We start from the raw sequence: 23,841 nt of genomic DNA, 5'->3' as shown, positions 1-23,841 counted from the left end.
AAGTAAGAAAACTCTCATTCGAGTTTTCCAATAAGTATAGTCCATTCCGTTGAAAAAGGGAGGATGAATGAGAGAGTGACCCTCTTGAAAGCTGTAAAGAGCCATTTCTATTTGGGTGTTAAACCAAGTAGAAAACCATGACTCTAATACCAATTATTAGGATCGAAGCGGCACTAAGAGGGGGGGGGGGGGGGGGGGGGGTGAATTAGTGCAGCGGATTAAAACTCAAAGTTTGAAAATAATTTCGTAAATGCGTAGAGATTTCAATTCGACAATGAATGACTTGGTGAAAGTAGCTCAGTAAAGTAAGAAGATAAAAACCGAAAGCTTGCTGCTATATAAATAACGGTTTAAGAAAGGTAAACACTCAAACATTCAAGGAACACACCAATTTAAAGTGGTTCGGTCAAAATGACCTACATCCACTTGCGAAGCCTTCTTCGATGAGGCTCCCAACTTCCACTAGCAAATCACTTTGAAGGGGAAGGATAAATACCTCTCTTACAACCTTTTACAAGTGGTTCACACTCTTACAGATTTTCAAAGAGAAAGAGGGAGGTGAACACTTTAGCTATTAAAACCAAGACTTGCTAAAGACTTTGCTAAGACTTTATCTCAATCTCTAACTTTTCAAAGGTTATGTTCTCTGCTGAGAATTGAGGGATATTTATAGGCCCCAAGAGGATTCAAATTTTGGCTCCAAATTTAAATTGCTTTTGGATTTCCCGGTGCTAGCGGTGCCACCATCTGTTAGTGTCTGACACTGATAGTGTACTAGCAGTGCCACCGCCCGGTCCTACGAGTCACTAGATGAGCTTCAAATCTATAGCCCAAACTAGGTAATATCGGGCCCAATTGGCCCCTAACCAGGATATAAGATTATCCCTTAATCCTAACCCTAATTACATGCAAACTACGTAACTGAAAACATAGTCCTAAGTAAGTTTTCAACTAGCAAATGTTGAGTCTCCTTCCGGCGATCTTTCGGCGGACTTCCGATACACCCTCGGATTTCTTCCGACGGACTCCTAGCAAGCTCCCGATCTTGTGGCAAGTTCAGCGAGTAGCCGAGCCTTCTCGGTGATCTTCGTAAACCTCCGACGATCTCTTCGGCAGACTTCCAAAAACTCCGATAAGTCCCTGATTTCTTCTCGGTTGGTTCCGGCAGCATCTCCGACGAATCTTCGGACTCTCGAACACCCATCGAACTTGACTCCGGTAGACTTGCTTTATGTCTTCAAGCTATCATAGTTAATCTTGCATATGTAAAATAAAAGTTCGATCTAGACAATTACTCGTAAGCAAATAATCAAGTTGTCTGACATGTCATTGGTCCCTCGACGCTTCGTCCGATTCTTCGGCGCATCATCCTCTCTTGCGGCCTGTTGCCCAATCGGCTAGTTGACTCTGCAACTCCGATATCCTTGGCGCAATACCCGCTCTTCTTGGCTCGATGCCCGAATCCATGGTCCAAAGCCATCTGTCGATACGTTGACCGATCCACCGGCCCGACGTCCAATCTTCTGACATGTTCCTCTGACACAACATGATTTTCCTGCTTTAATTGTCTCATCCTGATCGAAGCATCATACGTCACTCAAAATGTAGATTAAATCATAAACACATATCAAGTGGTTTCATCATCAAAATACGAGATTCAACACTGATAGATATGACACATGACTAGCTTGATATTAGGCATAGAAGGTCACACACATATGGTAGGCATTACGACGAGTAGAGGTTTGGATATGAGATATCCATTGGAACCCCTATCTTATTGGATATCCAATAAGCCCCTGAATTATTGGATTCTATGGATGAGATCTAATAAGAGCTAATAAGAGATTATTAGGTAGAGACCTAGAGACCCACTAATTTAAGAGGATTGGGTAGTTAGATGAAGATCCAGTACCCAATATGGCAGGATCCGTTAGGGTTAAGTTGATAGGGGGGCTTTATAAATAGGAGGGAACCAAAGACCCATAAGCTAGAGGTTCTTTTTAACTGCCTCCTCCTATTCTTCTCTCTCCCTCTCCTCATATTGGAGCCCCTATTTGGGGTGTGTAGATAGCAAGAAGGGGCAGCCCCTTTTTGATTATGTGATGCGCGTGAGGAAGAGTTTTGGGCAGCGATTTGAGGAGCATCTTTGCAACACCTACTGTATGGACAGTTGACCTCCTTCATCTTCTCCAATAGATCTATAGGTTTTCAGAGATTTACGATCTCCCTAGGTAATTCTCTTACGCATAGTTTTTCGATTTCACGGGTTTTTGTGCACCAACTTTTTCACGACGATGAAACCTTCTTTTCTACATAAATTTTGAAATTTTATTTTTCTATTCTTCCGCTATGCATGTGATGTCACCTCAGATATCTCAATAGTTAGGACCGTAAAGGCACCAAGAGGGGGAAGGGGGGGTGGGGTTGGTGAATTAGTGCTTTCGAAAAGTTGAACAGATTTCAAAACTCATTCGATCAAACCCGTATCGAAAATATGTTTGACTTGGAATGTGAATAAAGGCAATAAGCAACTAAATCAGTTAGTAATAAGAATAAAAAGCATAAACATAAATGCAAATCATATTGAAAATGATTTGGTCATCCCGACCTATGTCCACTCCCGATTTCTTTTCACTTGAGGCCATTGGCTTTCATTACCGATCTTCTTTTCAACGAGCGAAGATCAACTACCCTTGTTATGATCCTTTCAACTTTTCATAGGCTTAGGAGAGAATCTTCACACCTCTCTTTTACAAAAGACCTCACTCCTCCCTTAGAAGACTTTAAACTCTAAGAGGAAGAGACTTAAGAATTCAAGAGAGATTACAATACATTTTTCCTCAAGAATTCTTTCTCCTTTCTACTCTTTTTCCTACTATCCTAATCAAGAATGAGTGGGGTATTTATAAGCCCCAAATGGCTTCAAAAATGGAGCCAAAAATTTAAATCCTTAGATTTTTGGGGTATTAGCGATACCATCACCTACCACCATATGCACTAGCGGTACCACTGCCTAGTCTGGGGTGGTACTATCGCTTGACCCTGGTGGGACCACCGTCGAGATTTTTGGAAACGTACATTTCATACTTTCCAACTCATAGGTGATTCCATCGTCTGGCTTGGCGATGCCACTGCTTGGCCCAACTTCAAGTCACCAAGTTGGCCTTTTAATAGATTCAATTCAACCTTGATTCAGGCCCAATGGGCCCCTAATTAAGTTGGCATGGTTAACCCAAAACTAACTTAATTAAGACCTAAACTACTTCAATCAAGATAAACGATTACAAATATGAATTTTATGTTGTCCGGCATGTCATTGGTTCATCCGGCACTTCGTTCGAACCTTCGGCATATCATCCTCTCTTTCGGCATATTGCCCGATCCATCAGCGTATTAACCTCCTGCAACATCCAATCTTCTTGGTGCAATGTTCGATCCTTCTGGCTTGTTGCCTGAACGCACGACATAAAGTTTATCTTCCAGCACATCGACCAATCCTCCAGCCCGAGATCCAATCTCTGACATATTCCACTCCGGCCCAATGTCTGATTCTCCTGCTTTAATCAATTTATCCTTTCATGATTAAAGTAAGTCCGTTATTACTCAAATACTTATTAGATCATAACTTTATCAATTGATTTCATCATCAAAATTTGAGATTCAACAATCTTCCTCTTTTTTATGATGATAACCAATTGATGATGGAGTTTTAACTAAACTTCTCTTGTCTATATTATTAGGATCAGGGTCGACACTAAGAGGGGGGGGGGTGAATTAGTGCAGCGATAAGATAACGATGGTTTAAAAACTTTCGTACGATAAAACCATATCCGACGTAAAAGCATATCCGACGTAAGACCTAAACTACTTCAATCAAGATAAACGATTACAAATATGAATTTTATGTTGTCCGGCATGTCATTGGTTCATCCGATGCTTCGTCCGAACCTTCGGTGCATCATCCTCTCTTTCGGCATACTGCTCGATCCATCGGTATATTGACCTCCCACAACATCTAATCTTCTTAGCAAAATGTCTGATCCTTTTGGTCTGATGCCCAAACTCATGACACAAAGTTTTTCATCCGACATGTCGACCGATCTTTCAGCCCGACGTCCAATTTCTGACATGTTGCACTCTGGCCCAACGTTTGATTCTCCTACTTCAATCGATTTACCTTTCCATGATTGAAGTTAGTCTTGCATTACTCAAAAGCTCATTAGATTATAACTTCATCAATTGATTTAATGATATTATTATATTTAATGATATTATTGTATTTAATGACCATGTGCATACCATATACAAGTCTCATGATAAATTTTTTTAATCCTTATTAAAATTGATATTGAAAAAAATATATGAGGAAGCTGATCATCAGCATGAGGCTTATGAAAACATCCCCGAAATCTTCATTGGGGGATTCATGCCAATTTATTTTCTCCTCTTTTCTCATGTTTGATGTGGTTGCCCCTTTAAATTCTTTGAGACTTCCAAAAGAATTCATCGAGGGGACCTGATCTCACCCTATCAGTTCATAGATAGTATCATCTATTCTTGATGATATGACTACAAAAGATTATGTCATTTAATTATAAATGTGTTAAAAATTCTCATTTAATATTTACTTACAATGTGATTATTATTATTAAGGGGAGTGACAAATCATGTAGGAATCTTCTTAAGGCCATTGACCAGCATTCTAACTTCACTAATTTAAATATTAATAGATCTAAATCTGTCATTTATTTTTAAAAATTATGATCCTTTAACTAAATACATTATATGTAATATTCTCAATATGAAAAGAGGAAACTGGCCATGAAGTATCTAGCCACCTTCATTTCACACTCTTGTGAAAAAATTCCAAAGTCCTCTATAAAATTGAAGGATGGTAGAAAAAATTTATAAATCAGGTGGGAAAATTTGTGATTATTATTGTTATTAATTTCGTCTCTCTCTATTGTTTGATGACTTCAAATATATCTGACAAAATTATCTATAAGATTAGCATTGTTTTAGGAAATTTTTTTTTATTGAATCTCAGATTTTGATAATGAAATTAATTGGTGAATTTTTTAAAAACGGATTGAATCGAAACGAATATTGTAGCTAAAAGATTGCTTCTCCTTCTCAAAGGAGAAATATTCTCTGGGTGAACCTTCTCAGAACTAAATATGAGCTTCTATCTTTTTGATCTTCAAAAAACTATAACTCTTTCTTTTGGTATTGGAAGAATATTTTAAAATCTTTTAAGGTACTTCGAGCAGGTTTTCGAATAGTAGCGGGGAACGGGAGAGGTATAGACTTTTGGCATAATCATAATCCTTGGTTCGATGATATCTCATTTGTCCTTTGGCCAATCTATGTGAATGTTGATAAATTATGCAACTTTAACACTATCTTGGATCTGATTTCTTAAAACTAATGAAATAGCTCTTACTTGATTTCATAAAAGCTTGATCGATAAGGTAGCTGTGATTCACATGTCCCTTGTTCCTCAATGATGATTGTTGGTATTGGTCTCCTTATCCTAGGGGAGAAATGATGGTTCATATCGATTCCTTAAGAAGAGCAGCTTTCACGGGACAACGTTAGGACGGGCTAGAAGATGATTTGACGTATCGGTGTGATTCCTAAGGTCAACATGTTCCTTTAGAAGTTGACTGAGGTAGACTCCCTATATTGACTTGGAACTCTAGGTTTTCCAGTGCACCATTGATCCCCTAGCTTAGCTAGTTTGTTCAGAGTTCTTGGATTATGCTGAACACTCTTCTCTCTTTCGATGTTTCTTTGCTTTGGATTATTGGAAACTTGTCCAAGAAAAAAAATCCAGTTCAGTTTTCAATTATTCTCTGAGTGGAACTGCGGGAAGAGATCTGAACAAAAATGAGAGGGATCATCTTAGAGCTATCATAGCCAACAATTCGTAAGCTTAAGTCTCTCTATGATGCGAGCTGCTTGCTCTTATCCATAAGGATCTGAATACCTTGCACCAGCCAAAGGGCGTGGAGGGACACTGGATTGGATCCAACAAGAACCTATGAGCTGTCCAGTTAGTATCATTAACTTTTCCATTAAAATTGATCCTTACTTTTTCTTTTTTAGTGCAAATGACACACATTACAAAGGATCAGAAAGGCAGGCCGGTGCAGAACATCAAAAGCTAGCTTAGTCCTGCAAGCTGAATGTGGAAGCATTGAGGTTTGCGGCTGCCGGAGGATTCAACAACATTTGGATTCGATCTGACTCGCTATAAATTATAAATCTATGAATATACTTTGGTTTTCAAGAAACATGTGGATTGATTATTTCTTAGTTTTTGATAAGGTGTCCTTATTCAAGTGTTTTTTTTATAGAAGATGTAATAGTGCTGTTGTTGTTGTTGTTGTTGGAAACGAAGGTTTAGACAGGTATCTCTTTTTGGAGTGATGACTTACCACTTAGTTTTCAATACGGTGTTTCTTTCCTTCAACAAAAAACAAAACAAAAGACACCGCGTTGGAGGTCGAGGTGCGGTCACGGGGACGACCATGACGGCTTCCGATCACAGGGTTGACCTACCACATCCGTGTCAGCGCCACCGCTGCCCCTAATCCGACGACCATTGTCGATCCAGCGAAGAAAATGCTTCCTCTTGTTTCTTCTCGTTCGCAAGTAACCAAAGCTTTCATCTTTGAGCCCATCGAACCACCAGCGTTCTGAAGAAGATGTCATTACAATCCATTGCAAACACAGCAACATCCACATGAACTCCTTTGATCTAAATAGACCAATTACACATCGACGTATCTAAGAGAATGAGGAATGACTAAATTTTTCCTACTATGCCTCTAAGAAGCCCTGAGAAATCGGCGCGAGCAACTCGGGACTTTGACGGAGAAGAAGTTGTCGCGTCACCGCACGTAAGGTTATATCTCTAGCTCGGAACCCTGTACGTGGCGGCGTTTATCTCCGACAGGGACGAGCCAGGGAATAGCGACTGGAAGAAGAAGAAGAACGCCAACATAAGAATCAGAAAATTTGCTCTTTGAATGCAAGGAACGATGGGAAACAATACAAAATTGGGTTTGTTTGGATCGTGTTGGGGAGAAGAAGCACACCTCGAGCTGCTTTTGAATGGCCCTTGGGCGCCGTCTTGGCCGCCTGCGAGCCTTGCGCGCCGTCAAGGCGTAGATGTCCTCCTCGATCTCCTCCCTTGTAAGCGAGATCGAGAACTTGGGCCGCTCCCTCCGCTCGGGAGCCTCCAACCTAAGGCGCACAGTTCTCTTCTCAGCCGCGACCGTCGGCGACCCGCTCAAGTGCCGCTCGGTCCCCGCCGGAGACCTTGCCGCCCCGCGCCTCGTCCTCAGGTTCCACGGCAGAGCGGCAGACGTGTCCGCCTCAGGACTCGGCCTCGCCTCCGCTGCCCTCGCCGGCTCGGGCACTCCGCCCCTCCTGGCCAGATGCTGGACCACCCGCTTCATCCGGTCCGCCGCCTCCCGCAGGTGAACCAGCAGTTTCTCCCTGACCTCCTCGATCCCCGGGTCGTCTTCGTCCCCACTACTCGGGACACGGATCCGCAGCTCGCCTACCTCGGATGAGCCCGTCGATCTCCGGCCGCCGTCGGCGACGGCCTCCCCTTCGCCGTTCCCGCTCATGCAGCGTAGCGCCTCGTGGCCCCCCAACGTCTCCAAGATCGGGAAGGAGAAGTTATGGAGGAGACTCCCCCGCGTCCCTCCGCGAGGGACCGAAGCCTCCTTGGTCGCCATAGCGACGGCAGGATCTGGCGGCGTGGCCGGCGTCTCCGCTGAGATGACCATGTAAACTCCTCGGTCGGTGACGCGATCCGACCCAGGCGGCGATCGGCACCAAAAGGAGCGGGTAAGGGTATTCTGACGTCGTTGGATTGGGTCGGCGGAGGGCGAGAAGAGAGAAGAGGACGGCGGAGAGAGTTGTTCTCGAGGCGAGGGAGGGTGTTCGTTATATAGAGAATAATAAATAAATTGTATATAATAAAAATAAATAACAAATTTATTTTAAAATTAATTAAGAAAATTAATAAAAATAAATTTCTATTATTTAGATGACTGAATCCCCTCCAAAAAAAGAAAATCTCATTTTGAATTTTCTCGAAAGATTTTCCTCATTTTGTTTTTTTCAGATAATATATTTTTTTTTGTTAGAACATCCGTTCTCCTATCCTCTCCCTTGAGATTAATCCATAAGTTGAACTGGCTGTATATATAAATATAGTATGCCTAAAATATTATAAATTTATTTAAAAATATTATAATTTTATTTAAAAATATTATAATTATCATAAAATTTTAATTTTAATTTTAATTTTTGTTTTTAAACTAATAAAAATATCTATCTAAAATCCTACTGAGGTACTAACGGTGGTTATAGTATTTTTAGTTTAGTAATAAAATATTACTGTAATTCAATTTAAAAATAATATAAAACACTATAATTAGTTCGATTTTACTTATTTAAATATGTTGTAATCGATAAAAAAAAATAATAAAAAAATATTATAATCCAATTCAAAATTACTACAATCAGTTCCATTTATCACTGAATCAACACTTGACTTGTTTGGTATAATTGAGTTTCCATCAAAACCAAAAAATTTGAAGTTGTCATTGAGGTTATTTTTATTATTTTAAAAAGCATGGACTCTCTTTAGGTATTTTGGAAATGCGGAATGATACGGGAAAAAAAAAAGTTGGATTTGTTTCAGAAAAATCGCCTAAAAAATCTTTATATTAGTTTATTTATTATTCGCGTCTCGGAGGGGAGAGCGAGTGATGCCACAACTCGTAAGCGTTTTGGTGTGTTTTGTCGCGAGGCAAATGAAGGTTGTGGGGTCCATCTTCTAGTAGGATTACCCCGACAAACAATGCCCTCTTCTACCCACAACGGCAGCCATCACATCCGAGGTCGCTTCTACCCAATCAAAAGTCACGTAGCTCGTCCGGTACTGGCGCGGGTATGTACGTACGTATACGTATCTCCGATACAGTAGAAGCATCGCTTTGTTACATTGAATAGAAGAAGGATCCGTTGGTAATTTCGATCAAGTACATCGAAGCCGTGTAACCACGCGGTACATTATAACATTACGCGTGCACCGTCGGATACGCCGCAAGAATGGAAACACGAATCTTATGGCCGCGATTGAATCAGATCAATTCGTTATCAGCGCCCCTCGACCAATAGTTTTGCTTCGTCGTCTCTCACCCATATAAATAAACCCCGCCGAGAAGAACAGAGGATGCCTATACGAACGTTAGAAATCTGTCTCTCTCTCTCTCTCTCTTCGCGTTTCCTTTCCACAAAACCGCCTCTTTGCAGCGTCGATTCGATGGTGATCTTCGGCAACGAAAAGGCCGATGGCATCCCGGGAGAGCTAGATCTTCCGGCGGCGGGGCATCGCGCCGCATCACCCACTCCGGAGCCGCAGCCGTCGGGCTTCCACCGGTTTAAACTGCACAATTTCACCTTCCCCACCGGCAGCTGGGGCACCCACCGCATCCTGCGCTGCTGTAATCTTTCTTCCGACCGCACTGTCGATGTCATCGGACGGGTGCCCGACGCGGCCGATCGGAACGTCCGGGCTGACAGGAAGCGGCCGCCATCGCCGCCGGAGAAATCCTCGGTCAAGCAGAAGCGGTCGTCTGGGTCCAGAAACTCGAAGGAAGCGGAGGCCGAGAGGTCCCTTTCCTCCGCGACGGCTGCGGAGGAGGTTGCGGGGACCTCCATGCCATGGAGTCTGAGGACCCGCAGTGCGGCGTGCAAATCTCCGCCTCTGTATCGGTACTCTAATTCGGTCTCATGGTCTCCTTCGCCTTTGGCGGCTGAGAAGAGCTACCCGGCGACGGACATGAGGAAGGGGAGATCATATGGATCGGAGAAGGGGGAACGTCGAAAATTCTGCGTCTCGCTATCCCGCAAGGAGATCGAAGAAGACTTTTGGAGGATGAAGGGGACGAAGCCCCCTCGGAGGCCGAAGAAGAGGGCCAGAATCGTGCAGCGACTGCTCAATGTAAGATAAATTTCTCTACAAAAAAGAATCTTTTTTAGTAATTTTGATTTGATTTCATTTCTGATATCTGTGATAAATTTGTGTTTTTGGCATCCTTTCTTCTTCGATTAATTCTTTCTGCAGTCGCTTTTTCCTGGTTCACGGTTATCGGAAGTAACTAGTGTAACATACAAGGTCGATGATTAAGGTACTAAGTACTATTTGTACCAAAAATGCTTTATTTTACCTAATTTACTGAATTATTTGTTGAAATTTTAGCATAATGAATTCCTTTTCTTGTTGGCGTTGTTGTTGTAGATTTTAGAGAGTTTTATGGTCAATGGTTCTCTTTCTTGGAGAAGCGATTACGACAGTCAGAGGTCAATTACTTCTCATGGTTAGTTTGGTTGCTTAGAATTCCCCCTATTTTTTTTTTGTCTGTAAATCCAAGTTTAAATATAAGCAACAACATTTTTTTGTTTAATCTCGTAGTTGAATGCTATTGACTGTTAGATTTGCTGGAGTTAGAGACTAGTATTTTTGGATTCTTACAACATGTGTCTTAGGGTTCAAGAAATACTACTAATATGGAAAGACTTTTTGGTGAAGAATAGCAATTTTAAAGATTAGAGCTTGATTATTCTATAACATAAAGATATAAACAATATGAAAATCTCTACTTGTACTTCAATTTTACTCTCGGTTCAGATTTGGACTGTTTGATTTTGATTATAAATTTCATTTGAGATAAAGATCCGTAATGGATAAACAGTTTTGTCAATCTAACATGAAAAGTTAGGAGGATCTATAAGAAATTGTTGGATTAAACAGTTTTAAATATTCTTATTTTTTATTTATGTTGCCTCAATTTTCTTAGTATAGAAGTGGGAGTGATATGAGTTGAGCCTTGGTATTATTGAAGTGTAGGATTGACGAATTCATCACGCTATATGTGGCTTTAGTTAGTGTGCAGTTCCTGAATCCAAAATAGTATCTGCAGCATCTGTTGCTGTCACTGCTATTTGGCCTTTGGACCTCTTCCAAACATTTGGCCTTTAGTTAGTGTGCAGTTTATGACCTCTTCCAAATCATTTCAGCGTCCAGTTTTGATATTTGACTATCGAGCTTTTCTTTCTGTCACGCCTGTCTTGATATTGATTTGGACAACGAGGTAAAGATATATATTGATGGATTTAATTGATCCAGTGACTTGCGCATTCCAAAAGGTTATTTGCATCAAATTATTTATTCATGACTGAGGACGTGTTCTCCTTTGACACGCCGATAATTTATTCATGCCATGCACATGCGGTTCTGTGGCTCTATAGATAGCGGTTTCCTTTGAACTGGCAGTGTACTGGTTATAGTGCTGATCTGATCTTTAGCACATAGCATACCAACCATGAACAATTACCTCAACACAAGGTTGATGAACAGGTGTTTTGGTTCATGTCTTGCTCAGAACCCCCATCGACGGGTTTTATGCACAAGAAAACTAGTTAAGGGCTCTTTATCTCACAGTTGTTACCGAAAACAATAGCATAGACCCCCATATGGACAAAGAATTGAGGGAAACGATTAGAAAGAGAGGGGTTGCTATCGGAGGTCCACCACATCAAACTTCAGTTTAGGGTCCATGTAGACATTGGAGCAGTGGTCATAGATGCGACCCCCATCTGATGGCTGTCGGTGAGGATGGAAGCCACGATGAGGGCATCGCCTTATGACTGACATGCCTCCTGGATTTGTCAGCCGAAATATCCCATACTTTCTGTATATATACATAAAAGAGAGATCATCAATAACACAGTCACTCATCAGAGGCAGAACGGCAGCCCAGAGAACATGGTTCGTGTTAATGCTAGTTTTGAAAAAGTTAAATGTGGAGGATCTTTACCTACCCCCAGCAACCACAGAAAGTTGTCTTTGTAAATGTAGCAAAGGAGCAATCTTACGGTAGAGTCTTGGCCTCGCCCATTTGAAGGTAACTTAATAAAATGTTAGACAAAATTGAGCCCCACCCACTAGTTGAAATGCAGGATATCACGAAACCTGACTCTTTCTAGTCCATCTGCTATTATGGGACATGTAAATTAGGAAAGCAGATGTCAGTTCTTTACCATTGGCATGCAAAAAGGCAGAAATTATGACCCTTGATACTTGAATCACAATAAAGCGACCTCTCTTATAGTGCCAAGACATTCTCTAAAATTAGGGTCATCATTATCAGCCAAAAAAAAAAGATTTAGGTGCGCACGAACTAAAGTATCACAAAACTTTAGGCCAAATAGGTTCAGAAAATTTTAAGCTGGCAGAGGCAGCGGCATGTTAAATCTCAGAAGCAGACTGGGTTCCTCATGGTTACAAGTGAAACATGCTATTCTCATGGGAGGGCAGTATAGCAAATGAAGCATATGAAAGATAAAACTCTTACCTTGATCCATCTTTTGGTGTCATAACTATTGCAATGGCCTCAGGCAACAAGGTCTGTGCAAATTTAGAAAGTTAATTAGACAAAACACAACTGTAGTTGGAGTAAGCATAACATCACAGTAATCCTGATTCCTCCTAGTCAACAAAATACCTTTAAAACAAGGGTTGCTAGAACAATGTATATAATGTACCTGATAAGAATAGTGAGTGTGTAGATCAATTGAGGACATGAAACATGATTGAGTAGGATGAGTCTGCAAATTTAAGAGAAGATATTTGGTAAGCCAATCTAACTACTACATAACATTTGTATACCTGAGCATGTGCATCAACTCAACCAGGACGACGGCGTCATAGGACCTAACTCCAGAAGTAACTAACGTCTATCAACAGAATAAATCTATTGCTGTGTAAATACGAAGTTCATGCTCTTTCACATAAGAAAATGCTCAAAAAATCAGAGAAGTCACTAAATGCTAAATGAAAGTTCAGACATATGAAGTGGCACTAGTACCTAACTCTAAGCTTCCAAACTAAAAGGTTACCCAAACACTAGCTGTTGGACGCTGTCTAAAGAGCATAGCTCAGTGTTTCTGTAACATGCTTTCTCAACAAGGGATTTTTGTAAATAGATCTTGAGTTATTTTCGGTCTTTAAAGATCTTAAACATTCTCGAGGTCTAATGCAGTTAGTTTGTCTATCAGTGAACAAGGGAAAATCGCAGGTTCCTCATTCATGACAGCAAGAATTTTACAAGAAAAAACTGATTTGTCATGGATTTAGATACGAAAAACAAACAGTCTCCCCTTTGTTTCTCTTTAGGAGAAAAGATATCATAAAGGTAAAATACAGAGTTCTTGAAAGTCGAAACAAAGTAAAGAAAAGAGTTCATTGATCATCCTTTTATGTTTGTGGTTAGTACACCCAAGTACTTTTCAGTATCTTTGACACAATTGCCTTGTTAGTCTTCAAACACAACATCATGATGTCACTCTTAGAGTGGTGGTGTGCTGATTAAACAATGCAATGTAAAAAGTGATCACGCCCCTGCAACAAACTGGCAAAATATCATCAAGTCACTTGTCTAAAATGTGTGCATAGTAACTACAAGCACTGTGATATGTTTTCATCTGAAGAACCAAATTTTAAATACACTTGTACATAACCTGTGCACCATGACTAGAACTGTTACGGCATATTTTAGTCTGGAAAACCAAATATAACAAGTCTCCTCATTGATCTTCATAAGAAACTCATATGGCTTTGGGAAACACTTCAGTGGCTAAGAAGGGACAACGATCTCAGTACACCTTACATGCATGTCGAGTCTATAGGGGACCAAGTAACAAACACGAATATATATGAGAAACTAGGAACAGGCAAGTCCGCTTCTTTGAACTGGACAAGCCAAAGCGATCAAAGCTTTCCATAATTCTAACTATTTAAAGATTGGAGATGAATTACATATTTTATTTAATGGATTGAAAACCATCCACATCCCTGGTTAGAGAGACCTCAGACAAAAGGATAGTTTTAACTTTTAACAATCATTTCCTATGATCAGATAATATTTTTTTCTTTACATCTGGATGCTAATGGATCTAACTTTCACTTTCCTTTTAGATTGACCTTGCATCCTATATACATCCATCTAGGTCTACATGCTAAACCTAATTGTGATATAATAGCATGTTTAGTCTCATACAAATTTTTGAATGTATTGAGGATGATAAACTTATCTCCAATCTTGAGAAATTAATTCAGCTAGCCAAGTAATTAATTCAAAATGTTGAAAATAAATAATTAACAGGTATATTGCGGCAAAACCAAATTGTGATGTCCCAAACATTTGGGGTTGACTACATCGATATTATTTCTATGATTGTGCTTGTTGTACAAGACAATATTTTCAGCTAAATCAAAGATTATTCAAATCTCTATTTACTATTCTTAGTACAATCTTCTCATATCTTCTTCTACCTCTCCTTGCATCACTAATACTAATCGGATCACCTTGTTTAACTACAACATCCATATGTTTCCTTTAAACATGTTCATCCTTTCTTGAAGAATTTTCCCTCCATTAAGAGAAGAAAATCAATTTTCTTGTGAATATTTGATTTACCAAACAAATTAGTTAAGACTAGTTGATAGTCAAAGAAATTTTTCTGAAGAGAATGCAAGAATAAGTAGCAGGGAAAATATTATAGTGAAGGAAATTTTAGTAGGCAACTTAATTTTTTTCAGAATGCTCTCAAAAGCTAGCAAAGGAAGTTAAATGTCATTGCTAATAGATACGCACATGAATCCATCCAAGGGGAAATAGTGACTGCTTGTCCTGATAGTCGAAGATTTCTTCTTCATTTGTTGTCTGACACTGAATTATACAAAAATTAATCAGAATAGACCATTATGTCATATCATGCAAAAAATGCAAACAGCTACGACTGTCTTACTGAATTAGATGTCGCCACCTGCTTGGGGATGATAAGAGCTGTCACATAGAACTTCCTGTTTTTCTGCAAAAGCAAAAAACATTATCTTCATGAATTAATCACCAAAGTTTCTTGGATATTTTATATTGTATACAGATACAAAAACTATTCTCTCTTACAAGGGAACTTGCAAGAACACCACAGGTTTCTAAATTTCTGACAGTATTTGATTTTGCAAGTCTCATAAAGCTTTCCAACAGAACTGTTGACTGCAAGAACCAGTGAGAGAATAATTGCCATAAAAGATATAGGAAACAACAGAAGATTAACTATATGCAAATGATTATGATGCCTCCACCAATGGAAAATATACTTCAAAAAAATGAAGAAACATCAGAAACTCTGGACAATAGTTTGGTCTACCCACTATGTGAACTTCTTGAGGAGATTCAGCACGAATTAGCTCATTCTGCAAAGAAACAGTTTGTGGATTTGAGGATTTAGAAACTTGTGCTGCTACAACGACATCTTGTACTTCTGCAAAGGCAGGCGGAGGAGAGAGTCCTTTGATGATGTCCATCTTAGGATTCACATCTGACACGTCCAAGTTGATCATTCGACGTTGTTCTTCATGCTGTCGAGTTACATTCTCTTGCAGTGAAAGAAATTCAAGCATACTTCTTTCACTCTCCAAAGTGTCATTTTCCTTCACAGTCACAGGTTTATTCTCTGTTGGTTGAAGCAGGCTGTTGCATTAAGGAAAAAAGGAAAAAGAAAGGATAACATAGACAACATATTTCAAAACAAAAGCTAAATATAGAATATAACAAGTTCTGAAATCGAACTAGCCAATTATGTCCAACTGGAATATAGCAAAGCTCCATAGACTCAGGGCAATATAGTGATATTAATTTATCCATCTAACTAATTTACTGCTAAGCAACTTTGTTTTTGCATTCAGTTTCCTCATGTTAACACTAAAAACAAAGACCTACGATTTGTTCCACATTACACGACTCCAAACTGTTAATTAGACTTATAAAAAAAATCAGCACAAACTGATGGTTTGCAGTTTCAACACGTGAATTTGTCTGATATCTGAATATTAGGAAGAATCAACTTGCGAGTGCAGTCTACAGCTAGATTTTATTTAATAGGAATCAGAAATCGTGAGAAAGGTCACATTAATTTAAAACGAGATAAAAAGATGCAGTTTCAACACGTGAATTTGTCTGATATCTGAATATTAGGAAGAATCAACTTGCGAGTGCAGTCTACAGCTAGATTTTATTTAATAGGAATCAGAAATCGTGAGAAAGGTCACATTAATTTAAAACGAGATAAAAAGATACATTTGACGTAAAATCAGGCAGGACAAGAGTTAAAATACTGTCAGTTAACTAAACTAACATAACATCTATCACCATACTGAAGAGCCTAGGCATAAAAATCTTGATAACAAGATAAGTCTATTTTAAAGCTCCATTAGCATTCATCCATAAGGACTACCGTAAGAACTACATCAAACAAAGAATTTAAAAGTTTTAACCTTGGTATCTCAATTGGAGTCAAGTCCAAATTACTTGGGTATTGTATCTACAACAACAAAAGAAGTGTGTTTATCATCAGAAAAGTATGAAACAAGCTAATGAAAAAGAACTATACCCCTTGATCAACACTGGGTGGCTGCCATGGTCCATGAAGACCATTTGGACCCAAGATTGAGTGTCTTGATAGGGTTTCCTCCTTGGGGCATGGGATCCTAAGAGATCTTCTACAAGATGCCAAAGGAGAGAACTAAGCATGAAAAGAGAAAATATCATGTAATTGTTAAATGACAATCTTATAAAAAAATGGAGCACTTCCAATACAGAAATGTTGCAAATTTTACTGCTAAATTCTGCAAAATATCCAATGCTTTTTTTTACAACTGGAGATCATGACCTTAGAAATACATGCACTTGCTGTTATTTCCTATGTAAAATAACCTGAACTGCATGATTTATAGCAGGTCAAGAGTAAATATAAAGATCTCAAACATCAGGGTCTACCCTCTAATTGCACAATAATACAGAATTCAGTCAATACAAGTTTAAACTTTACAGGTATGCCAACACCAAATGTGGAACCAGAAATAAAGAAAAAAAATATTGTGTTATTAAATATAATTTCATGTATTTTACTTCAATCTTGTGCAAATTCCTGATTGTATAGAATAAGGCAAGTTTTGTTCAGATTAATTTTCCATAAGAAGAATCATATTCCCAAATGATGACTGATCATAATTATGATTTATTTCTTCTTATAAGTTCTTGTCTTAATATTGACCCTAGATTTTGTAAGTGGCGTAAATTAAGATGCAACAATATGCATCATGTGATTGCTGAATATGTCAATGATTGTCTTCTGTACCTTTTCTGGACAAATTCTGAAATCAATTTTAGTTCCCTGAAAATTAGCCTGGTCAGTTTCCTACTCTTCATCAATAAGCATGTGATCAATGTAGCTTCCTCCAGTAATGCAAGCTCTTGCACATCGGCAGTCAAAATTCCATCTGACAAAATTAAGTAAACTTTTGAAACTTTATATCTAAAGCCTTACAATTTCCGAAAGCGATCTTCTTTAGTGTTGGTCAATAGCTTGTGTCCCTCAACAATGGGACTTCTATAAAAGCCATCTCGCACAACTGTTCTATGAGCCTGCAATATATGAGAAGGATGTGCAGAAATCTCAAGCGGTAAAATATATATATCAGTGACATGCAAACAATCTTCTTATGATGGTCATCTTGGTCCATTTGCAGGACAAGCTCAGTGACCAATTACACTGATAGCAACCATTTATGTCACAATGAGAGACCATAATACCTGGCTAACTATGTTATTCTTTAGTGTCAGCCTTCTAAACGATGGCCGCTCAAATGAATCATCAAGAGAACCATCTTGTGGAATTTGTTCCAATCTATTTACTTGGCTTCTATTCCTCTTATTCAGTTCTTCAAGCAGATGCTGTATGTCAGGCTTCAACGCTTCTAGTTCATTCAAGGCATCAAACAGTCTCTGCTTAAAGGGTACCAGAAGTCAAAGAAAGATCTCCCCTGAAGGTTTCAAATTTCAACATCACAAGATGGATCCCCATGCAGAGACTAATCTCAAATCCATGATTTTATCCCATAAAAGAATGATTTTTAAGCCAATCAAATAGGTAAACAAAAATCCAAAACGTTCAAAATAACAAGTGTAACAGTTTAAGCATCACTGACAAATAAAAAACAGAGGTACCTTTCTAAAATAAAGTTTTTCATTTTGTAGCACCACCTGATAGTCTTTATGGCACGGTATGGTCTCAGTAATCAAACTGCATTAGGAAATATACCCATTCCACGTAAGTAGGTTTAACAATGAAATAAGCACAACAAAGAAGAAAAGCTGAAAATTTCATATGCGATCCTTCTCTTATATGTTCATAAAAGTATTCTAGTCATAAACAAGTGAGGTAGATATACACATACAGAAAGGAATACTGAAAGCTACAACACTATTCAATGTTGAACAATCATTTTTCATAAAATGTTAGGCAAAACAACTAATAACAGTGGCTGTTTTGCCGCTGCCCTGATGAAGGTAAGCCTATTGGTTGACATTAGGTACAGTTGTTGACTGTCATTGGTACCGGTAAAGGTCATATTATGGCTTAAAAATGTCATCTCAGCGAATAGAGGTCAAAGGGCATAAGCCTCCACTATAGGGCTCATCAGATGGGGCAGGTTGATTCCGGGCGGTGCTCTAGCCAATTGGGTTGATGATAATTGTGTGATTTTCTCAATTTTGTTGTTAGGCCAGTGGTACAGGCATTTGTCGCATTAAATTTGGTGGTGGTCTTGCCGAAGCTAAATATTGTCTTGTAGACATGCAAACAGCCACTGAAGAAGTGATGACATGCAGTACATTGTAAGAGAGAGTTTGTAATTGCCTGTCTTTCTTTCATGAATCAGTGACACACCTGTTGTGCTCGACAGAAACATGAAATGTTGTCTTGTAGACATGCAAATTGCCTGTCTTTCTTTCATGAATCAGTGACACACCTGTTGTGCTCGACAGAAACATGAAATGAATCATTCCAGCAGCTGAGTGGTATCCCCGTTCCACATCAACTTGAACCCTTACCTCTAATTTCATTAATTTATTGCTCTTAATGTTCTTTTTATTGTTTGTGCTACCAACAAAACATGAACCATCAATATTATAATCATATGTCAAAGTCATGGTTTACACATCAGGGTTATGAGATTTGACCTTAAATAGCACTGGTCTTGTTCAGGGTAACCACTAGATCAACCAAGTCGCATTAAGAGCCAACAAAAAATGGCTCAGAGTATTCTAAGCAAGCTTCATTAATAAATCTAAGACCCACCATTAACATCATAAGAGTAGAGTTAAAACGTAAGAAACATAAGTAATATGAACACTTGTGTCCACAGAACGTACAAATGCATAGGTACTTTCAAGAACCAATTCCTAGTTATGAGTTAAAGTACATTTCAAACGAATGAATTAAGATACTATCAAACAATTCCTGACCTTGAAAATCTCAGTAGCATAACAAAAAGATCAATAATATTCTTTTCGCTCCGATAAATGTCTGCCTGCACTAAGCCAATAATTTAGTGGATCAAGATTTAAAAATTAAGAAAAAAATAATTAAACCTCTGTCAACATAATAACTCAAATTGGAAAAGATACATTCATATGATCAGCAATCAACTGTGAACTAGGTAGAGCACCAAGCAGTTAAAGAAGTAAAAGTCATTGATAAAAAAAGAATTCCTTACGATTATTCTTAATTGAAAAATGCAGTAGTACCTGACATGTCTCAGTCATTGCAAGCAAGATAAACATAACCCTTACCGGAAACAAGTTCCAAAATACAATTCATGCTAGTATAGACAATATGACGCAAATCTTTTACTATAATTTAACTAATTATCCCCTTAAATATTAACAAACAGAAGGGTATAAGAGAGAGAGATAAACACCATATGATAAAAATAAGTAACAATATCAAACAAAAAGCAGCAATGCTCTCTCATAAATGAAAAGCAATGACATCTACCACCATCAGCTGCCAATACTCTAATGCATACAATATACATAATCTTGCAGAATAACTAACATTCTTTCTGGAAAGTTAAATGATAAGCATATTACAAATATAGGAAAGATGAAGAAATTATTCTCTTGAGGGAATAAACAGTCTCTCGTGCCAATTATTGAAATCTGATTTAAGAAATCTTACAAGAAGCATGAAATGATCAGTCTATTGATGAGAGCAATTATCAAAATATGCAAAACATGATATGGTCTATAGAAGTGTTTATTCATATCCAATAAAACAGCAACCAAATGTCACAAGAGAGAAGTATGGCTCAGTATCAATAATCTAGGAAAAGAAATCTATATATGAAGTACAAAGGTAAAAAAGGGTAGATAATATACATGCAGATAAAGATCACAAGCTACAAGAAAACGAGTGGAAGCCGCCAGATATGCAGAAAACGGATTGATGGTAACTCAAAATCAAGATAATGTGTTTTTCTTGGCAAACTTTCGGAACCTACTTTATTGCACCATCTTGATCCTAAATGGAGCTGTTATCTATTGGAAGTTATTTTGGTCAAAATGCAAAAAACCTGCCAAATCTAATGTTCCGCCACCTAGTACTGATAGCACACAGCTCCTTAGGCGGTGACAAGATTTTTGTCTCCAATATGCTCACCAAATTATTTTCTGAGTTACATGAAGTCTAGTTACAAGGCAATAAAAATAAATAAATAAATATTGTTTTGCCTGATTAGTATGCTTGGTTGGCACCTTGCTTGAGGTTTTAAAGACATTGGTAGCACATTTCCCAATCATCAGGAAGAATCAAGAGTTGTGACCTTAATTATAATATCTCTGTATTCAAACATCAAATTACATGACCATTAACTGGAATATGGTAGATCTAGTACACAGAAAATAATTTCAAGAAAAAGATGAAGAAAGTTGGAATCACCACGGAGAGAATGTACTGAATTTTCAGAAAGCAAAAGATAGCACCACAAGCTCATACTTCAACTGCAACACTGCTTAACAAATATAACAAACAAGCTAATCCATTAAGTAGCAGATTGCACATTGGATGTCCTAAATAAACCCTAAAAACTTGATTCGCTTGTTTTACAAAACCAATTCAGAACATCACCTAAAACTGGTGAATGGCCACATATTATACAATGCATCGGGCACCAAGCTTTTGAAGCAGTGTTTTATTGAAATACTAGTCAAATGATTGCCCTATTTTCAAAATGCTGGTATTTAAGTTCTTCCACAACTTAGTGTCTTATACACCAATTCTGCGTTCTCAACACTTTCATTGTGTCAGTGTGTCTGTAAGACTGTAACGACTATAAGCAGTTAATATCATGAAGAACCAAAAACAAGAGGGAGGAGGATTTTTCAAACATTTTGAAAGAAGTTATTATGATTACGCTAAACAAATATGCTCTTTTACATCTACTCCCAGAGATTGGGCGTTGTTCCTGGAAAGAAAAACCTATTTTAAATAATTGATTCTTTCATATCAATTGAGAGGAGTCTTTTCACTTTGTTTATGAGTACTTGTAGTTATGACATCCAAAGAACTTTTTATTCCCTCCAATAACCTCCCAGCTTTCTAACCAAAGACACACATAGCGTAATCAATAGCAACGACATATCAATAGTTCAATGACGTCTCATGTTAGACCACATCATTAGACAAACAACAAGTCCGTGAAAAAGAAGATCTAAGCCTCAGAGTTCTTTCACAAATATGAACAAGTCGGGGATACTAAAATGTCCGGATTAGCCTCATCTTGCATCATCGATCAAGAACAACATATCTTGCCTCAATCTAGACCACAACGAGTTGCTCAGCCGAAATGTACCAAGAACTGCCAACGGAAAGCAAGAAAGATCCGATATGTATACAAGATTCATAAGGCGTAGATGATCCGGGAAATGACGAGAACCTGTTTGAGAAGATTATGGGCAATCCGGTAGTAGTGACGGAGAGAGATCTGGTTGTCCACGTCGAGCCTCTTGGCGCACTCTGATATGTCGATCACTCCGGAGGAAGGCTTCATCTTAGGGTTTCTTCCTGTTTCCGTCTCAAAGTCCTCAAATCCGCATTCAAACCAAGATGAAACGCTCCACAGTTGCACGTCCCGACAATCCCAATATTTGTAGAAGAAACGCCTTGGCCGCAAGAAGACATGGGGATCTTCTCGCGCTAGTCGTCAACGGCGGGCGTCCGTCGCGAGGAGGGAAGAGGCCTCACCTTTCGAACGACCGCATTCCAAGGGCAGAATTGGAATAATACTTTAGGCTTCTTCATTAACCAATGCTTCTACTTATTGCTGTGTGAGATCCGTGGAACGCATTTACGATTTTGACCTCGAACACAGAGATCATGCCTTGTGATCAGACCGAGGTGGATGTAGCACAACCATTGAGGAGATGATCGAATCCAAACATGAGAACGTGTAGGGCTTTAGGAGCTTATCAATTGGTATCAGAATGACAATAAGACTTTAGGATCTTATCATTTGGTATTAGAGCAATGATCCTTGATGCAGCCCGCCGTAGTGTAACGGACAAACTTCTAAACAAGATGTTGGATGTAATGCTTATGTCTGTCCGTTGTCTTTTGGCATGTTCATGCCTTGTACAGCAGGTAGAGGGGCGGTCGAAGGCTAAATAATCCCATGTTAGTTGGGTTGGTGGCCTCTTTAGGCTTGTAAATAAAGGTTGTGTCATGTGGACACGTGCGAGAGCTTTTCGGTCTGTAATGGACCATTTTACCCTTTGTTGTGCAACTGTTCAGAGCTTGTAAAGTCTGTTTGTAATTTGCATTGTCTATGAAGTGTTTTTCGGACATGTTTGCTTGTGGATCCCGATTGAGGCGTTCTCTTTAACCCGTTCCCTCTTTTGTTGGTCCTAAGGGACAATGGGAGGCTTCGGGGAGGCTGACCTTTGCGGACGGACGCGCAAGGGTGCCGCACGCCTTAGGCAAAACTAGCTAAGGTCGTGACATTATGGTATCAAAGCGGGACAAGCACTCATAGAAACACTTGACATGCAAACGTGGGGGACCTAGCGGGGCTGCGTTGAGGGCAGTCAGCACACGCGCGACCGTTTGAGGGAAAACGGGCATGGAGATGTAGGGAAAAGAGTCGCTCAGAGGAGCGGGCATCTGAGATTGGCATTCAGAGGAATGGCCAACCCTTCGCGCAAGAGGCACCACGAGAACAGGCAAGCTTGGAAGAATTTGGAGCGCACAAAGGTTGGGATGGCTGAGTTTGAGCTACGGCTCAACGTTGACAACTTTACTTGATGGTGCTCAAGGCAAGCGAGGCGCTTGGCAAAGAACGAGACCATGCAAAGTGGAATGAGTTGCTCAGCGACCGAAAGAGTTGTGCAAAGCTCACAGAGGTGAGGGGAATTGCTAACTCGAAGAATTCGGTACTCATGCATGGGCTTGTATGCGGACGATGGATTGTTCGTGGCCATCCCAAGGCGGTCGAGACTCGGCGCCATGGAGCATTGAAACTTTCTCTTCGACATACGAAGGATACGTCCGGAGGAGGCTGAAGTGTGCAACGAGTTCAGCATGTTGCTAGGCCTTGAGGGGTGCAGCGGTGGCTATATTGACGTGGAGGCGCAATCTAGCAAGTGCGTTTGCAAGAGGCAGAACAATGCACAGTTTGTTCAGCAGATCGGAGTAGTCCAAGGGGATGGTGGTCTCCGAAACGAAGAGAGATATTGCTCCAACGGGATAGTTATCCAGGAGGGATAAGTCTCGGCACTCCAGAGGGAGAATCATGTGAGACGGACTTCACATGTTGAGGAGGAGTACCTCAACAAAACAACAACTCCACGA

General features: G+C 39.4%; 3 protein-coding genes across 5 annotated transcripts; 1 reads left to right on the top strand and 2 right to left on the bottom strand.

The window, feature by feature from the left end:
- Positions 1–6,702: 6,702 nt before the first annotated feature.
- On the bottom strand, positions 6,703–7,932 carry LOC103994930 (uncharacterized). Its single transcript, XM_009415393.3, has 2 exons — positions 7,107–7,932; positions 6,703–6,985 (listed from the first exon to the last, which is right to left on the bottom strand). Exons 1-2 carry the CDS (start codon positions 7,803–7,805, stop codon positions 6,923–6,925), a joined length of 762 nt encoding a protein of 253 aa, XP_009413668.2. The 5' UTR covers positions 7,806–7,932; the 3' UTR covers positions 6,703–6,922.
- Positions 7,933–9,268: 1,336 nt separating this feature from the next.
- Positions 9,269–11,285, top strand: LOC135587756 (uncharacterized). The gene is made up of 3 exons (XM_065079503.1): positions 9,269–10,033; positions 10,157–10,220; positions 10,331–11,285. The coding sequence occupies exons 1-2, from the start codon at positions 9,353–9,355 to the stop codon at positions 10,217–10,219; spliced, it is 744 nt and encodes a 247-aa protein (XP_064935575.1). The 5' UTR covers positions 9,269–9,352; the 3' UTR covers position 10,220; positions 10,331–11,285.
- A 130-nt stretch (positions 11,286–11,415) lies between these two features.
- LOC135586998 (AMSH-like ubiquitin thioesterase 1) lies at positions 11,416–22,285 on the bottom strand. 3 transcript variants are annotated; one of them, XM_065079500.1, is made up of 14 exons: positions 21,932–22,285; positions 19,461–19,525; positions 18,162–18,237; positions 17,748–17,939; positions 17,482–17,579; positions 16,546–16,654; positions 16,430–16,476; positions 15,308–15,626; positions 15,060–15,149; positions 14,902–14,964; positions 14,748–14,822; positions 12,637–12,699; positions 12,447–12,499; positions 11,416–11,783 (listed from the first exon to the last, which is right to left on the bottom strand). In XM_065079500.1, the coding sequence occupies exons 1-14, from the start codon at positions 22,043–22,045 to the stop codon at positions 11,609–11,611; spliced, it is 1,539 nt and encodes a 512-aa protein (XP_064935572.1). In that variant the 5' UTR covers positions 22,046–22,285; the 3' UTR covers positions 11,416–11,608. The 3 variants fall into 3 exon arrangements, with proteins under 3 accessions (XP_064935572.1, XP_064935573.1, XP_064935574.1); XM_065079501.1 differs by lacking the exon at positions 11,416–11,783 and adding an exon at positions 11,910–12,086; XM_065079502.1 differs by lacking the exon at positions 11,416–11,783 and adding an exon at positions 11,910–12,083.
- Between the last annotated feature and the right edge of the window lie 1,556 nt (positions 22,286–23,841).

This window comes from Musa acuminata, chromosome BXJ1-8 (genome assembly GCF_036884655.1).
Source record: "Musa acuminata AAA Group cultivar baxijiao chromosome BXJ1-8, Cavendish_Baxijiao_AAA, whole genome shotgun sequence".
NCBI lineage: Eukaryota > Viridiplantae > Streptophyta > Magnoliopsida > Zingiberales > Musaceae > Musa > Musa acuminata.
Note: the sequence above shows the minus strand (reverse complement) of the source record. Positions and strands in the feature narration are given on the sequence as shown.

What these genes read in the sequence shown, in the direction of transcription:
- LOC103994930 (XM_009415393.3), bottom strand. Translation starts at nt 7,805, where the DNA reads ATGGTCATCTCAGCGGAGACGCCGGCCACGCCGCCAGATCCTGCCGTC. An exon ending in CCATTCAAAAGCAGCTCGAG is followed by an intron (nt 6,986 to 7,106) that starts GTGTGCTTCTTC and finishes TTCTTCTTCCAG; the next exon opens with TCGCTATTCCCTGGCTCGTC.
- LOC135587756 (XM_065079503.1), top strand. Translation starts at nt 9,353, where the DNA reads ATGGTGATCTTCGGCAACGAAAAGGCCGATGGCATCCCGGGAGAGCTA. An exon ending in TCGTGCAGCGACTGCTCAAT is followed by an intron (nt 10,034 to 10,156) that starts GTAAGATAAATT and finishes TTCTTTCTGCAG; the next exon opens with TCGCTTTTTCCTGGTTCACG.
- LOC135586998 (XM_065079500.1), bottom strand. Translation starts at nt 22,045, where the DNA reads ATGAAGCCTTCCTCCGGAGTGATCGACATATCAGAGTGCGCCAAGAGG. An exon ending in ACTCCAATTGAGATACCAAG is followed by an intron (nt 15,627 to 16,429) that starts GTTAAAACTTTT and finishes TTAATGCAACAG; the next exon opens with CCTGCTTCAACCAACAGAGA. An exon ending in ACACTCACTATTCTTATCAG is followed by an intron (nt 12,500 to 12,636) that starts GTACATTATATA and finishes AAATTTGCACAG; the next exon opens with ACCTTGTTGCCTGAGGCCAT.